The 16620-nt window shown below is 29.4% G+C and overlaps 1 protein-coding gene across 2 annotated transcripts in view; it reads left to right on the top strand.

Moving 5' to 3' along the window:
* The window catches only part of LOC129963323 (acetoacetyl-CoA synthetase-like), a 31279-nt gene that overhangs the window by 11823 nt on the left and 2836 nt on the right, over nt 1-16620 (top strand). Inside the window, exons 8-16 of one of the 2 annotated variants that reach the window (XM_056077626.1) lie at nt 200-278; nt 2542-2695; nt 4589-4666; nt 6428-6620; nt 8002-8121; nt 9213-9326; nt 14350-14475; nt 16039-16108; nt 16289-16347. In XM_056077626.1, the coding sequence (XP_055933601.1) occupies nt 200-278; nt 2542-2695; nt 4589-4666; nt 6428-6620; nt 8002-8121; nt 9213-9326; nt 14350-14475; nt 16039-16108; nt 16289-16347 (993 nt within the window). The remainder of the gene's footprint in view (nt 1-199; nt 279-2541; nt 2696-4588; nt 4667-6427; nt 6621-8001; nt 8122-9212; nt 9327-14349; nt 14476-16038; nt 16109-16288; nt 16348-16620) is intronic. The other variant, XM_056077627.1, reaches the window with a different exon arrangement.

Below are 16620 nucleotides of genomic sequence, written 5' to 3'. Positions count from 1 at the left end.
AACGAAATTGAGAAGAATTTTGCAAAATTTATTATATATAAATATATATATATATATATAGAATAAAATTAAAATATTTTAAATATCCTTTTTCGTAGTTAAAAAAAACGAAAAAAAAAAAAAGAGAAAAAAAAACAGAGAATTTTATTAGCAAAGTGATATTTTTTGTAAATTAATTATATTAATTTCATTTTTGCAGGTGCTGTCAAAGTGAAAAAGGTTATTGTGTTAGCATCTAAACCAGAAACTATTAAACGTTTATCAGAGATACGAAACAGGTTTTTTTTTTCGCTTTTTCTTTAAAAATATAAATACTAATATTTTCTAGAAATAAAATAGTTTTATTTTTAGTTTTCATACATTGATTTATTATATCTCAATCCTTGGTTTTTTACGTATCGAAGGATGTAAAAAAATTGACATACTATTAAATATATAATTCATAGAGGTTAACACAGTCGGTTATATAGCGTTACGTAATATTTTGCTATATAGCGAAAAAAAACTATGGTCTGTTTTTAAATTTTTCAAATGATAAAAAAATTGTAAATAACACTTTTCGTTTTTGAATTTAAATAATGAATCCCTATCTTTAGTGTAAGTAGGGGAAGTTTCAGAAATGATTTAAAGAAAATTAAGCAGATTCCAAATTGTAATCCATCATATTGGAGCATGAAAATTTTTTATGTTTAATGAGTTCATCTCATTTTTATTTAAAAAAAAATTCTTTTAATTTCTTAATAGCGATAACATGCTCTGTTTAAAACATAATATTATTCAATATTATTTAAAATTTAATAAAAGTGAAAAAAAAAAATTCATGAAAATAAAATTTGTACTATTGAAAAGCTTACTGTTGAGCGTAAAAAATGATGTAAAAAGCAGCAACATATTCTGAAGTTACAGGAAGGAGAAACATTACATTTTTTTAATAATTTTGAATTTAAAAAAAATCAGATAAATTTTTTTTCTAAAAACGCTTTACGTGCCCGTATTAATCAAGAAGTAAGAGCCTTCAAAATTTCTAAGATAACTTTGTATCCAAAGATTTGTTCTGTAAAGCGTTTGGAAGAACTTTTTCAGCATATATGCCACTTATCCAAATTCATAGATAATACATTAATTCTGAAACATTATCATACTTTTTAATGTAATCTGTTACAATGAAAAGTTGTATTCTTACCTGTCCCTTGAAATCCTTAGATGGTGACAAATATATTTCTAATTTGTCAATGGTTACTATTATTCATCGTGTGCAGACAGTGTCTAACTCTTCTTAATTGTCTTAGACACAACTGATTACTATAAGTATGTATAAACAATAATTTGCTATGAACCAGATATACTAAAATACTTTTACTTTTTCCTTTGGAACCGGCAGATCATGAATTTGAAGTTCCATTCTATCGAAAATCTTCCAAAGGCAGGACAAAGTGCAAGTTAAATTTGTTGTCATCAATCAGATTTCCCGAAGTTTGTTGGAGAAATTTTTTTAAAAAAAGGTGGTGTTTGTTATCATTTTTGTTCCATTATCCGAACAGAATTAATCCTTTTTAATATCATTTGTATCAACTACAACGTTACTTTGATACTTATTTGGGTTCACACAGGAATCCACAAGCTTTTTCAACAGCTTCTTCTTTTTAATAACGTTTGAATAATTTGTGACGTTACCTTGATTCTTATCTAGGTTCATTCATAGATCCAGGATCTTATTCAACATTTCTTTTGCTATCTATTTGTTTTCTGTTGTAAATAAGTTAAAAATGTATTTGAATCCAAAATAGTTGGAATTATTTAACAGTGTCCTTTGCTGTCTGTATTGTTTTTGTTATAAATAAGTCAAAAATGTATTTGAGCCCAAATTGCGTTCAATTATCAGCTGCAGGCAGAAAATTAGAAAATCTCTGACATAAATCAAGATTTTTCTGCAATAGAATCTGCCTTTAAAGCAACAAGCATTGAAATTTTAGCAATATAAAATCGATATTTCTTTCTACTATCATTTATTCAAAGGGAACTCCAATTTTAAAATTTTGATACATAATTAAAACACTATAATTACTTCCCTTTTATTTCTCCGTCCATTGCCAAGCAGAATGAAATAAGAATTGGTGATTTTCAGTTCAGTTATATTAACGTCCCTTTTTAACGCAACACTACAGCGATTTTCGAATGGACCTTATAACTTTGAAAGACGGTCAGACGACGTCTGAGTTGGCACTCCATCTTCTAACTTCCGCTACACACCAGGGGAAGAATGTTTGGCACCGATGGATTTAATAAGCAGCCAACCTACTTTCACGACGGTTCTTCGGTGAAAGTGGATCTCGAACCTGCAACCCTCCGGTTCCGAAGTTGAGACAATACCGCCAGATTACCGCGGCCCAAGATGAGGCGAAAGAGTTTATCATAATTATATATAAAAAAAGGTTTAATTGGCTTAAATACGAATTCAATTACTGCACCAAAAATGACCTTTGTTTATTATTTTTTTTATTATAACTCATGGCAATTAAGTATATACAATAATTTTTGCAGTATATTATTAGAAGATTTCCTGATGAGTGGAAGAACAGCTGAAGGTAAAGTGCCAGATCTCGTGTTCGAGCAGCTGCCGTTTAATCATCCTATCTCCATTAACTTCACATCAGGCACAAGTGGGCATCCTAAAGGAATAGTCCACTCAGCCGGGGTAATTTTATTTTCAGTAGTACTGAATTTTAATTATTTTTTGTTAATACAAATGCGATTTCAAAAAGAATTGAAGGTTCACGGGAAAAAAAAGCTTTAAAATTTACTGAAGGAAAAACTAACACAGATAGACTTTGAAAAAAAAAAATGTATGATTAGAGTTTTATACTTCAACCATGATATTTTATGGTACTTTTCCATTAGCCGGGCGCAAGCGAAAAATCGCCAAATAATGTAGAATTCCGCGAAATTTCTTACGGTTCACAATTGGCGACATTTGCGCCCGGCTGACGGAAAAGTACCCATTTTATTGTCAACAATTTGTCACTCTCTCAAATTCCAACAGCTATTAAGTTTAACTGCCGAAGAATGAAGTGTTTTATTTAAAATATTAGTGTATAATTTTTTTTTATAAATATGAATAATGTGGTCGAGAGCCTGCATACAAATACAGACGTTATTAAGTTTTTTAATTTTAATTTAATTTAATTTTTTAGCAGTGCATTTATTAATTCAGTAATATAAAGTGTAATACTTTATGCTATTGAAAGCATTTTCCCAAATGGTAGTATATATCTATGAGTAAAGAATTGGAATAAAATGTGGACCATCATTAGAGTGAACACGAAATTGAACCATAATTTTTTTTTCATGGTGTTACGTCATAAAAATATAAAACAGTGAAAAAATTATTAAAATTGAATATCTTCCGTCCCTGCACAGAGCCTTAAGCCGTAAAATATAGAAAATCAACTCCTTTATATATATAAGTATATATTATTTTAAACTTATCTTTTGTTTGTATTCAAAGTCTAAATTTTGAAGGTATTGTTGGTCGGTAGCAAAAAGAATCTTTCTGGAACTTGGTTCAGAAATGACGCTACTGCCTGTGATTACCAAGTTAATATCGTTTACGGGAAGAAAGAGCATAAAGATTGGCAAAAGAATTAAAATTCAGGAGGAGCTGTGATATCTGAAGAATTTTCTTAAAGATTTCTGAATTTCTTTTTATTATCAATATTCTGGGCACTAGTTCTTTGTTAATAAATTAATTTTTACTTTTGAACTCAGTTTTTGCAGTATGTTATCACAAATAAAATAAAGTTGATATTTTTTTAGGCCTAAAAAATCTTTTATCACAATTCATCGATAAGATGATGCATATAGACTAAATGATGAATAAAACTTGGTTAGTGAGATAATCTTTTTTTGTTGTTGCTGCTGTCGCTATTGTTCACGGTAGAGGGAAAGCGTGATCTCAAAGTTTTGATCAATGACAATTTTGATGAAATAAATTTTATTCCTTCTACGAACAAGGGAGGTGTTGATAAAATAAATTTTATTACTCTTATGAACAAGGGCAATTTCGATAAAATAAATTTTATACTCCTAAGAAGTGAGTATTAAATAACTACTGCTATAATAACATACAGAGAAATATTGTGAAGATTAATGAAAACCAATCAGTTCTTTGTTTATGTCTTTTAAGTCCCCAAATGGACAGAAGGAGTCTATAAATTTTGCTTTATTACATTTTTTGCTAATTTCCAAAGTTTCCATGTAATAATGAGATGGAAAATATTATAATTTTTTAAAGCCCAATCCTGCATATCACGTAACTACGTGACATAAAGAATCATGTGTAAAATTTAAATTAACTATTATTTAACTATTATTAACTATTAATTAACTATTAACTATTAATTAACTATTAACTATTAATTAACTATTAACTATTAATAAACTATTAACTATTAATTAACTATTAATCTTCTTGAAACAATTTGTAATTTAATATCAATAAGTAAGATCATGAATAACAAATAATTCCATGAAGTATTGCACTATTTGGATATGACATACACAGTGTTTTCTAATACGCTTTTTTTTTCAGACGTTTATTTGTTTATTCAGAGATTATGCACTGCATTTGAATTTGAAGGAAGGGGATACTGTATACACGTATTGTGCGGTAAGTTAAATATTCTTGTCAAGACTTTTATCATTCTTTTCAGATATATGGTTTAATGAATTTGTAATACCGGTACTTTGAGAATATTTGTAATTGTACAGTGAATATCTACTTTATATGAAACAGAACTTAATTTAAACGAAATAAACGCGTTTTACCATTACAAAATTCCAATTATTCAAACAAAATTACATGAATAACTGGCCTTCTCCTAAATTATTAACAGTAGTATTAAGGTTAACTACAGAATAACTATCACCAACTCATGTATCAATCCTTTTGTATGAGATAAGTCGCGCTATCATAACACAATCAACAAAATTATACCGCCATTGCTGTATCCAATGGAGAGGCGAAAATGCGAGACTACTTATAAGGCTTAGTTACATATACTTATGCGCCATATTCTTATGCACATAGTAATAGTGACAGCAGAAGAATAGAATATTCAGTAAAAAATATATATGAATTTCAGTTTTTTTTGCTTAGATTATGCATAATTATTTAAAATGATCATTAATGAAATGGAATCAAATTTTAATCACACAGATGTTATCGTTTAGCATTTATCACTTACAGAATAATTGAAAATACAGAAAGGTTATCATATATCATTTCTGAACTTCAAAATGGATAAAGAACACAATTTAATCCTTTACTTCTTATATCATCTTACGTAGTACTTCAATTCAATGACTTATTATTGACTTGAAAAACATATATATTTTCCCATTAATGTTTTTCAAAGAACTCACTAAAACCCATTCTGCCTTTGCTAACACTTTATTAATATCGCACAAATTGAAAAAAAAATTGCACAGGAAGCAACTATAAAAAGGAATATATAAATCATCATTAATTCATCATTGTCAGCAGAAGGATAAAATATTCTGTGAAATAAATATATTTTAAAATTCTTTTGTTTAGATTCTACATAATTATTTAAAAAATAATTAAAAAATTGGAATCAAATTTTAATCACACAAATATTATTATTTTGTGTTATCAATTACAGGATAATTATAAATACTGAGAATATCATATATTATTTCTGAACTTCAAAATATCTCAAAAACATTAATTATTCCTTTACATGGTACTGAAATTCGATGATTTTGCATTGACTTAAAAAGTGTATGCATTTTCACATGACCGTTTCTCAAATGCCTCACTAGAATTCATTCTACTTTTTCTCACACTTTATAAATATTGCAAAAATTGAAAAAAAAATACATCGAAAAGAACTATGATGATGATGTCGGGCCCTTGTTTTAATGGAACGAGAGGAGCAGTAGTTTCTGATGGCAAAGAACCTTGAGTACCCGAGGGCAGAAGTCTGGCTTCTAGCTCATATGAAGATGACACTCACTTGAACAATCCCTTTTTCACAAAGGGGGGGGGGCTCTTTCAAGCACCTCACAGATAGAACACAGTGTTAAGAACATTCCAGTCCGAAACAAGACTCGAACCCAGGACGCCCAGATTACGGGGAAGGCGCGCTACCGCTAGGCCAGGACGCCGACAAAAGGGGGAAAAAAATTAAATAATCGTTCTCGTATCAATAGTGCCAACAGAGAAAAATATTTTATAAAAATAAGATATTTTGAATTATTTTGTTTAAATTCTACATACTATTTTCAAAAATAATAAATAAAAGTAGTTACTATTTTTTAAAAATTAATAGAAGATATCGCAAATATTACCTTTTATCATTTATCAACTAAAGGATAACTGAAAATTACCGCAAGAATTTTTTTTCAGGTTGGTTGGGCTGTATGGGATAATCCTATTCCAAGTTTAGCTTTAGGAGTCACATTGTTTCTCTTCAACGGAAGCCCAATATTTAACGAAAAAGGCCTCACTGTCTGGGACTTTTTATCCAAGCACAAAATAAAATGCGCATGTCTTGCACCCAGCTATATGGATTCTTTAGAAAACAGCAATATAATTCCTGGTAAGTGAAATGAAAAAAATATTTATTTTTACAATTATGATAAAGCAATTTTTAAGTATGCTGCCTTTACTTAGTCTCTTTATTTTGACTGACTCTCAATTAGTTCTACACATAACTCTCAGACGATAAGTTCCTTTATTGCTTTGACTTCAGAAGACAAACTTCCGTATACAAGTATGGTTGTATATAGAGGTTTGTTAGCAAGCAGTTATGTGAAATGGACTCGTCCACGTTCAGCAAATGTGATAAAATAGTTTAACGCTCACCTACTTCCACACCTAAATCTCAGACAAAAAGTTTCTTTGTCCTTCTGATTGCTAACGACAAAAAAAACTTGAATACTGTTGTATATGGAAGTTTGTTAGGAAACTATTCGGTGAAATCGGCTCGCCGACTTTCGGCACATTTGTTTTCAGGATGGCGCGAAGAAAGGACACATTAGTCAGTACTTAACTGGCACAGTCCTCGACTAAACTTTAACAGATGCCATTCCACTTTGTGCAACACCTCTTAAAGCCTCAATGCTTTTCCGATGTATTTTGCTAATTTGAAAACAGGGTCATGGAGTTCTTCGAGCTCGAAGTTTCTAACATCCACACAAAGCAGTTCATATGGACATTGCCTTGACATTGTGATTAATTACTTAGTGTATCAATGCCATGCGATATAGGGATGTGTTGTTTTTTTGGCTGTGTTTGGAAAGCACATCCTTTAGATGAATATCTTCCGAATTATAGGAGAATTCAACAAATATGGCGTATAGAATACATATAAAATTTCTTTGCTATAGTTCAATTAGAGATTATCTTTTCTCAGATAAATCCAAGAACGTGCATTTTTAGAATAAAGAAGTCCTGGAACATGGAGATTCGTCACAATCTTAATGCTTATTTTTTGGCAATTACAATATTTTCATTTTATGCAAAGGAATATTTCATATCCTCCCAACACACACCAAATAAACCTTGTTCATTTTCAATGCGCCAATTAGTTATCTTGCGCCATTTAGAAATGGACAATGAGTTATCTTGCGCCAGATAGAAATGGACCAATGAGTTATCTTGCGCCAGATAGAAATGCGCCAATGAGTTATCTTGCTCACAGATAGAAATAGAAAAATCCCAAAATGTTTTTTTATTTATTAATTTATTTATTTTTTATTTTGGAGGGGAGGGGAATTCAGGAAGTTTTGAAACATGAAGATTCATCAAAATCTTAATGTTTAATTTTTTTGGCAATTAATTATTTCATTTCACGAAAAAAAATGTATCAAAACTTGCAATATCAAAAGATACTTACATTTTGATTGATATCGAAATTGTATTACGATGGTGTATTATTTTTACAGTTATTGCCAGTATATTATTTTTCTTTTTCGCAGATTCCGGAATGAATCTTGATAACTTAGAAATAGTTACGCTCGGAGGTAGTCCACCTAAAAACAGAAATTACGAATTCTTAAGCAAAATAAAAGAAAACTTATTTGTCTGCAGTTATTACGGTAAGTAAGGTAATGAAAAAAAAATGTATAAATGCATAAATTTTCGTCTTTTTTTTTCTCCTACTGAAATCTTATGCTTTAAATGTTTTCAAGAGTCCTTGTTTTATTCGAAATTTTCTAAGTGTTTTTTGTAATTTATGTTCTAATTTATGAAGTATTCGTCGTCTTCTGAGATCAGCTTGTTCTCTCGGAATATTGGGTTTGGTTGGGTTGTTAAATTATAAGTACTGAAATCAACTTTTCATCTTGAATTAGATGTGTGAAGAGCCTTTCTGCCTAGGCACTTCTATCCAGTTTGAGGTAGTTAATAGTAGATGAAAAAACTTAAGTAATATAACATTGACTGACAGTTTATTAAAAAATTACTTATATGCACTTTAGGTGTAAATTGAAGTAGTTCTTTAGATGCAATTTAAATTTCGTAAGGATCTATGGAGGTTTAAGCGGCAAAGCTCATTTTGTAGGAGAGTAAGGAAAGGCATATTTTCCATTGCAATGGGCATGGTTTTTTCCTTGATTGAGGGATTTTCATGGGTTTTGAGTTGGTTAATAAAGTACTTGATAGTTCTTTGATGAAGTCGTTGAGCTTTGGATTTTTAATATCTTTTTGTAAAACATCATTCCTGATAAACCAGGGAGTATTGGTAATGATACGAAGTAGTTTATTTTGCAAAACTTGAATTTTGTTTCTGTTGATTTTTGCTGTAAGTTGCCAAATTTGAGTAGCATAAGTGAGGATAGGTCTTAAAATTTGTTTGCATAATAGTATTTTATTCTTTAGTGAAAGTGTGTGTGTGTTGGGGGGGGGGGATTTCTGCCAATGAGATGATCTGTAGTTTTAGCAATTTTTTAGTTTTAAAGTATTGTAGAAGTCATTTTTAAGAAATAATATTTTTCGTTGAGATCTCTGAAATTTTCCAACACTTACTTAGTTTTTAATTAACTTATATTTTGATTAAATTTGAATTTTGAAAAATTGTCATTGTTTTTCCTTGAAGAGTACGTGTACCAAATTTCATTGAAATCGGTAGAATGCATATAAGACATAAAAGCATATATTCATGTTGACGCATATAAATGTTTATTTCTAGGAGCTTCTGAAATGTTTGGAGCTTTCTCAGGTTTCGATTTGAATATGCCTAGTTATTCTTGCGAGTGCCAAGTGCCATCATTGGGAGTTGATTTGCACGTTTTTGACTACGAAGGTAAGTTGAGTAAACCATATTTATTTCTTATCTACAAGAACCCAAAGCAACTTCTTAAAATTCAATTCAATATAGAATCACCAATGCATGCAAATTATTAAATTTGTCTATTTTTATTTTGTTGAGTAGAGGGCGAAGACCTGATAATTCAATATCATAGCAATCATAACTCAAGAAAGACTTCTCAAAAATAAAGAACTACGATAACTCAACCTCGTGGATGAGTTCTCACTCAGAAAATCGGGCACATAATACTACGAATCATGCTAAACGAAATAGAAATAGGAAAAAGTACCTAAAAACACAATTTTATTTGTGCATGAAAGTGAAGAAACTAATCTTGCTTTTAAAAATATGATGCCAAAGTATTTAACGCGAATAGAAATATTTTAAAGGAAATATTTCAATGAATTAAAATTTTTATGAAATTAATAAAACCTCTCTATTATTATCACTACCAGATCACTTGACAGACAGGAACCAAACCTGTATCATTAATGGATTAGTGCAAAATTAAGTTTGCACTGTAAAAATAATGTTTTAAAATAAATTAAATAAAAAAAAAAATGTTATTCGCAAATTGTTCATATATAAAATCATTGGAGAACTCTAATTTTTATACCATTGTAAAATCCAAGAATTTAATTTTCTTATAATATTTAATATAAATTCACTAAAAATCAAACAAATAACGCCTTTCTGCAGACATCTGTGATATTTCATTCCCCTTTATTTTTCAAGTCACGGGAGATAAAATTTTATTGTCGCAAACCGAGATAATTATTCTTTCCTTAACCTTTGATTTATCAGTTTTTAAATTAATTTACTTGGTGTTTGATGTTTAATTTGGTAATCTTTTATGTTGCAACATTTATTTTTAGCAAAGCTTTGTGTGTTTTAAAAGCTTTTTGAGTTAATATTTTTAAACAAATAAAGAAAATTACTGTCATTATTTTTATTAATTTCTGCCATCTCTTTCTATGCCTTCAATCATGAAACAAAGTGCCATACTTAACCAAACCTCTTAAAGGAACTTGTTTTTCTTGGTAAATCTACGGCAGCAAAAAAAATTCAAATTAAATATCCAATACAGAGAAAGAAAAGGGGCATATCGAAAGAATTGAAGATAGCAAGAAACTGCCCGGGAGAATCAAATTAGCTGGCAAGCACGAATAGGAAGAAGTGCACAACGAAGACGAATAACTGCAGAAAAATGAGAATAAAGACATGTGCAAAATTCTGGGCAAGAATCAGAAGAGCTACATAATATAGAAGCAAGGAAGAAAGAAGAAAATAGGGTTGAGAGAAATTCGTGAGTTTTGTATGTTGCTCAATGGAATGCAATTATTATTATGAATCATACAATTGTCATTAGGAATCTGACAGCGTTGATGATATAAGATTGATGTTGAATATTTCTGCAATTTGTGCTGAGGTAAAGAGGTTTCGAAGGTAATTTAGCTTGTGTTACAGAGATTGCAATGTCAACAGTTAGAATCACCTACGACTTTGAAAAATTTATTTTCAAGCAAGATCTGAAAGGCATTGTTCTGCAAGAATCAGAAGAGCAACATAATATAGAAGCAAAGAAGAAAGAAGAAAATAGGGTTAAGAGAAATTCGTGAGCTTTATATGTTGCTCAATGGAATGCAATTATTATTATGAATCATACAATTGTCATTAGGAATCTGACAGCGTTGATGATATAAGATTGATGTTGAATATTTCTGCAATTTGTGCTGAGGTAAAGAGGTTTCGAAGGTAATTTAGCTTGTGTTACAGAGATTGCAATGTCAACAGTTAGAATCACCTACGACTTTGAAAAATTTATTTTCAAGCAAGATCTGAAAGGCATTGTTCTGCAAGAATCAGAAGAGCAACATAATATAGAAGCAAGGAAGAAAGAAGAAAAAAGGGTTGAGAGAAATTCGTGAGCTTTATATGTTGCTCAATGGAATGCAATTATTATTATGAATCATACAATTGTCATTAGGAATCTGACAGCGTTGATGATATAAGATTGATGTTGAATATTTCTGCAATTTGTGCTGAGGTAAAGAGGTTTCGAAGGTAATTTAGCTTGTGTTACAGAGATTGCAATGTCAACAGTTAGAATCACCTACGACTTTGAAAAATTTATTTTCAAGCAAGATCTGAAAGGCATTGTTCTGCAAGAATCAGAAGAGCAACATAATATAGAAGCAAGGAAGAAAGAAGAAAATAGGGTTGAGAGAAATTCGTGAGTTTTGTATGTTGCTCAATGGAATGCAATTATTATTATGAATCATACAATTGTCATTAGGAATCTGACAGCGTTGATGATATAAGATTGATGTTGAATATTTCTGCAATTTGTGCTGAGGTAAAGAGGTTTCGAAGGTAATTTAGCTTGTGTTACAGAGATTGCAATGTCAACAGTTAGAATCACCTACGACTTTGAAAAATTTATTTTCAAGCAAGATCTGAAAGGCATTGTTCTGCAAGAATCAGAAGAGCAACATAATATAGAAGCAAGGAAGAAAGAAGAAAAAAGGGTTGAGAGAAATTCGTGAGCTTTATATGTTGCTCAATGGAATGCAATTATTATTATGAATCATACAATTGTCATTAGGAATCTGACAGCGTTGATGATATAAGATTGATGTTGAATATTTCTGCAATTTGTGCTGAGGTAAAGAGGTTTCGAAGGTAATTTAGCTTGTGTTACAGAGATTGCAATGTCAACAGTTAGAATCACCTACGACTTTGAAAAATTTATTTTCAAGCAAGATCTGAAAGGCATTGTTCTGCAAGAATCAGAAGAGCAACATAATATAGAAGCAAGGAAGAAAGAAGAAAATAGGGTTGAGAGAAATTCGTGAGTTTTGTATGTTGCTCAATGGAATGCAATTATTATTATGAATCATACAATTGTCATTAGGAATCTGACAGCGTTGATGATATAAGATTGATGTTGAATATTTCTGCAATTTGTGCTGAGGTAAAGAGGTTTCGAAGGTAATTTAGCTTGTGTTACAGAGATTGCAATGTCAACAGTTAGAATCACCTACGACTTTGAAAAATTTATTTTCAAGCAAGATCTGAAAGGCATTGTTCTGCAAGAATCAGAAGAGCAACATAATATAGAAGCAAAGAAGAAAGAAGAAAATAGGGTTAAGAGAAATTCGTGAGCTTTATATGTTGCTCAATGGAATGCAATTATTATTATGAATCATACAATTGTCATTAGGAATCTGACAGCGTTGATGATATAAGATTGATGTTGAATATTTCTGCAATTTGTGCTGAGGTAAAGAGGTTTCGAAGGTAATTTAGCTTGTGTTACAGAGATTGCAATGTCAACAGTTAGAATCACCTACGACTTTGAAAAATTTATTTTCAAGCAAGATCTGAAAGGCATTGTTCTGCAAGAATCAGAAGAGCAACATAATATAGAAGCAAGGAAGAAAGAAGAAAAAAGGGTTGAGAGAAATTCGTGAGTTTTGTATGTTGCTCAATGGAATGCAATTATTATTATGAATCACACAATTGTCATTAGGAATCTGACAGCGTTGATGATATAAGATTGATGTTGAATATTTCTGCAATTTGTGCTGAGGTAAAGAGGTTTCGAAGGTAATTTAGCTTGTGTTACAGAGATTGCAAAGCCAACCATTAGAATCACCTACGACTTTGAAAAATTTATTTTCAAGAAAGATCTGAAAGGCATTGTTCTACAATAAGGGATTCAAAGAGATCTATGCTCATTGAAGAAAGTTCTTGATATGCAGAAAAAAGAGGTGAATTGTCATATGAAGCCATTTTGATTCCGAAATCATTTATTTCATGTCTTACTAAACACTTGGGGGAAAGGGGGTTCTTTCTGAAGTCCTTCACAGTAAATTATTTCCTTACCGTTCAGTGCACCTCAATTTTTTTAACAATGTTTTATTATTATAATTTTTACTTCTTATTGCACAAATAAAAAAAAAGATTTATATTTATTATTTTCTGTTCTATTATAGTATTTGTTGTATTTCATAATTTTGTAATATATTATAGATTCATTTAATTATTTTTTTCTGCTATTCTCAACTAGATGGAACTAATAAAGTTTAATAAAAATTTAACTTCAATTTATTTACGAATTGACAGGTAAATATTAGTGTATTCTTCGAATTGAATGTCTCAAAAAATTAAAATAAATTAATGTCACCGAGAACTAAAGGAGCAAGCTTTTCCTTTTTGGAGCTTGGAAGAAGGATATTGAATACTAAGTCATAATTATAATGATAAAATATTTAAGATATGATTATCTAAAATTTTTAATGATTCTATTACATTTAATTCTTTACTAAAACTTTTTAATTTAAAGAAATATTGAATACAAAGTCCCATTTAACTTGATAAAATACTTAAGCCTTCATTATTTAAGATTTTGATGAGCCAAATATAATTTAAATCTTTGTTAACACGTTTAAACTTACAGTGGTATTGAAATTTATACTTAAAATCTATGAAAATTAATAAAACTGAGATTGAGTTGGTTTAAAGTCGAATTTGGCCAAGAAATAAGAATCACAATCTAGCAGATACGTGAAAGATTTGCTTTAATAAGATTTTAAGCATTTTTTAAAAAAAATTTCTTTCGAATTTAGCTATCTTAAAGTTCTTCTACAAATCTTCATTGGAATGTTTGAACTACTTACATCTCTTTATAGTAAAAGAAATGCACTCTTTATTTAATATTTCTAATCATAGTATTTGTTTAATAAAAAATAGATTACATTTTACTTAAAGACAAGACCATTTAAACATAATACTTAATATGAAATTAGAATTAAAATTGTGAAATTTTTAGTAATTGATTTTTTATTTTGCTACTTACATCTATTTAATGAACAAGCTATAATAATATTAAATGATAATGAAGTAGTTAAATTTTATTTTCTCCATTCTTTTCGTCTAAGCTTGACCAATAATTAATTTATTTCAATTTAATTTAAAATATTTAAATGTATTAAAGAGTTTATTTTAATTCTAGGGAATTCTGTTGTTGGAAAGAAAGGAGAAATCGTGGTCAAAACTCCGTCACCCTCTTTTCCTTTATACTTATGGAATGACAAAAATAATGAGAAACTCAAAGAAACATATTTGTCAAAATATCCAGGTAAATGATTATAAGCTATCAAGGCATCAAATAGCGTAATTATTTCTGAATAATGAAAATAATTGTATTTTTTCGTTTGTCTGTTTAATAAAGATAATAGTTCAGGCGAGCTAAATCGTCATTAAGTTTTAAAGGAACTTAAATCAACAACAACAAAAAAGCTAAGATTTAACAATATGCCCAGTTTCTTGCTAAATGCAGTCAAAACGGACCCTTCATCCAAAATTTCGTCAAAAGTTCGTTTTCGAATGGCTGCGAGAAACACTAACAAATACTTCTGAATGTTGCAGATGCTGTCATATTTGGCAAGAAGTCGCTTTAACCCTTTCAGGGGCTGTGGGACGTATGCTTCTCACAAAATTTTTCAGTTTTTGTATGAAATTATGTAGACAGGCCGAAGTTCTGACAAATTTTGCGATTAGACAAAAACTTAGACGTTTCTGTTCCTTATCTCACATACAATGGTGTATCTTGATTTGTTTCTTAATTACTTATTAACCATATTAAGTAATTAATCAAATTAAATTTATTTAATAAGCTTTATGAATCACTTTACTTAAGCCAATCTTAATCCTCAAACTATTTTAATATACCATGACTAGCAAAAAATGACCTTTTAAAGGGTTAACTTCATCTTTTGGTAATTGAAAATCATTTGTAAGTCGAGAAATATGGCCTGCTTTTTGTTAAATACAATCAAAACGGACCATTTTTTCAAAATTTTCCGAAAGGTTCGTTTTTGAAGACTACAAGAAACACTAACAAATACTTCTTAGGGTTGCAAAAAACTTTGACTTCGTCTTTTGGCAATCAAAAATCAAAATCGAAAGTCAAGCAAAAGAATAGATTTTTTTTTCGCTTGAGAAATATGTTTGGATTTTAAATAGGAGAAAATATTACACTGGAGTCTAAAATTATAATCTGATTTTACTACAAGGATATTAAAATAGGTATTTCACTATGTTTTTAAATTAAAATTTTGCATATGAGAGGAATAAGAGGAAAAGATAACAATTATTTCTCGGGTAAAATGAATCACCATTTCATGAACAGAATATGTTTTAAAATTAATAATGACCTAGTATACTGTTAAAATTCTGTTTTTATTCGTCCCATCACATCGCCAAGAATTCTATCAACGCCAAGTCAATAAAGTAGCAGAACTTAAAAAAGAGCAAAAAAATTAGTAAACAAATCATCATAAGTCGTACTAGAAAAAGTAGTATGCTTACTTCATATTGAAAATCTCGAGTAGCACAATAAGGTGGATTTCATCCCAATAGTCTATACAACGCATTTCATAATTTAAAAAAAATCATTTTATAAAAAGTAAGCTATCATAAATTTAAAAATTATTCAATTGTGATTTATAAGTAGTAAAAATGTAATCGATCTTCTATTATTCATATTTAATTTAAAAGAATTAGAACCTTGCTAATACATGCATGCACTTTTCAATAACATTTTTTTACGAATAGAATTTGGCTATTTAGAATGCATTTTTATATGGATTAAAAAAGTAGTATGGGTTTTAAAGTAATACTAATTGTATTTTGTTTTTAGGAGTTTATACTCAAAATGACGAAGGTTGGATCAACCCGAAGACAAAAGGAATTGTAATTATTGGTAGAAGGTAATATTTTACTTTAAAAAATAAATTTTTAAGCAACATTTAATTTTATTAAATAAGTTTAAATCAAAATTATAATTTCTAATGCTTATTTTGAATGAAAATCTAAACTACAACCGGAATAGAATCGAAACTAGTCATGGAAGGATGATATATTTAAATATGTTTTATGTGTCTTTACAGTGATAACACATTAAAAGCAGAGGGAGAACGTTTCTGTTCTGAAGATGTGTATTTTGCAAGTAAGTAGTTATTCAATCTCTTTAATTACTGATGAGTTATTACTTTTGGTTAAATTCTATATAAGGATAATAAAATAGGTATTTTATAATTATTTCTTTTGATTAAATTCTATATAAAGATATTAAAATGGGTATTTAACAATCATTACTTTTGGTTAATTTCTTCATAATGATATTAAAATGGGTATTATACAATTAATACTTTTGGTTAAATTCTATATAAGGATATTTTTTTTTATAATGGCACTTGCATGGACAAGCTCGCTGGCGAAG

Source organism: Argiope bruennichi, chromosome 3 (assembly GCF_947563725.1).
Source record: "Argiope bruennichi chromosome 3, qqArgBrue1.1, whole genome shotgun sequence".
NCBI lineage: Eukaryota > Metazoa > Arthropoda > Arachnida > Araneae > Araneidae > Argiope > Argiope bruennichi.
The sequence above is the reverse complement of the archived record's forward strand: the minus strand, read 5'-3'. Positions and strand labels throughout refer to the sequence as shown.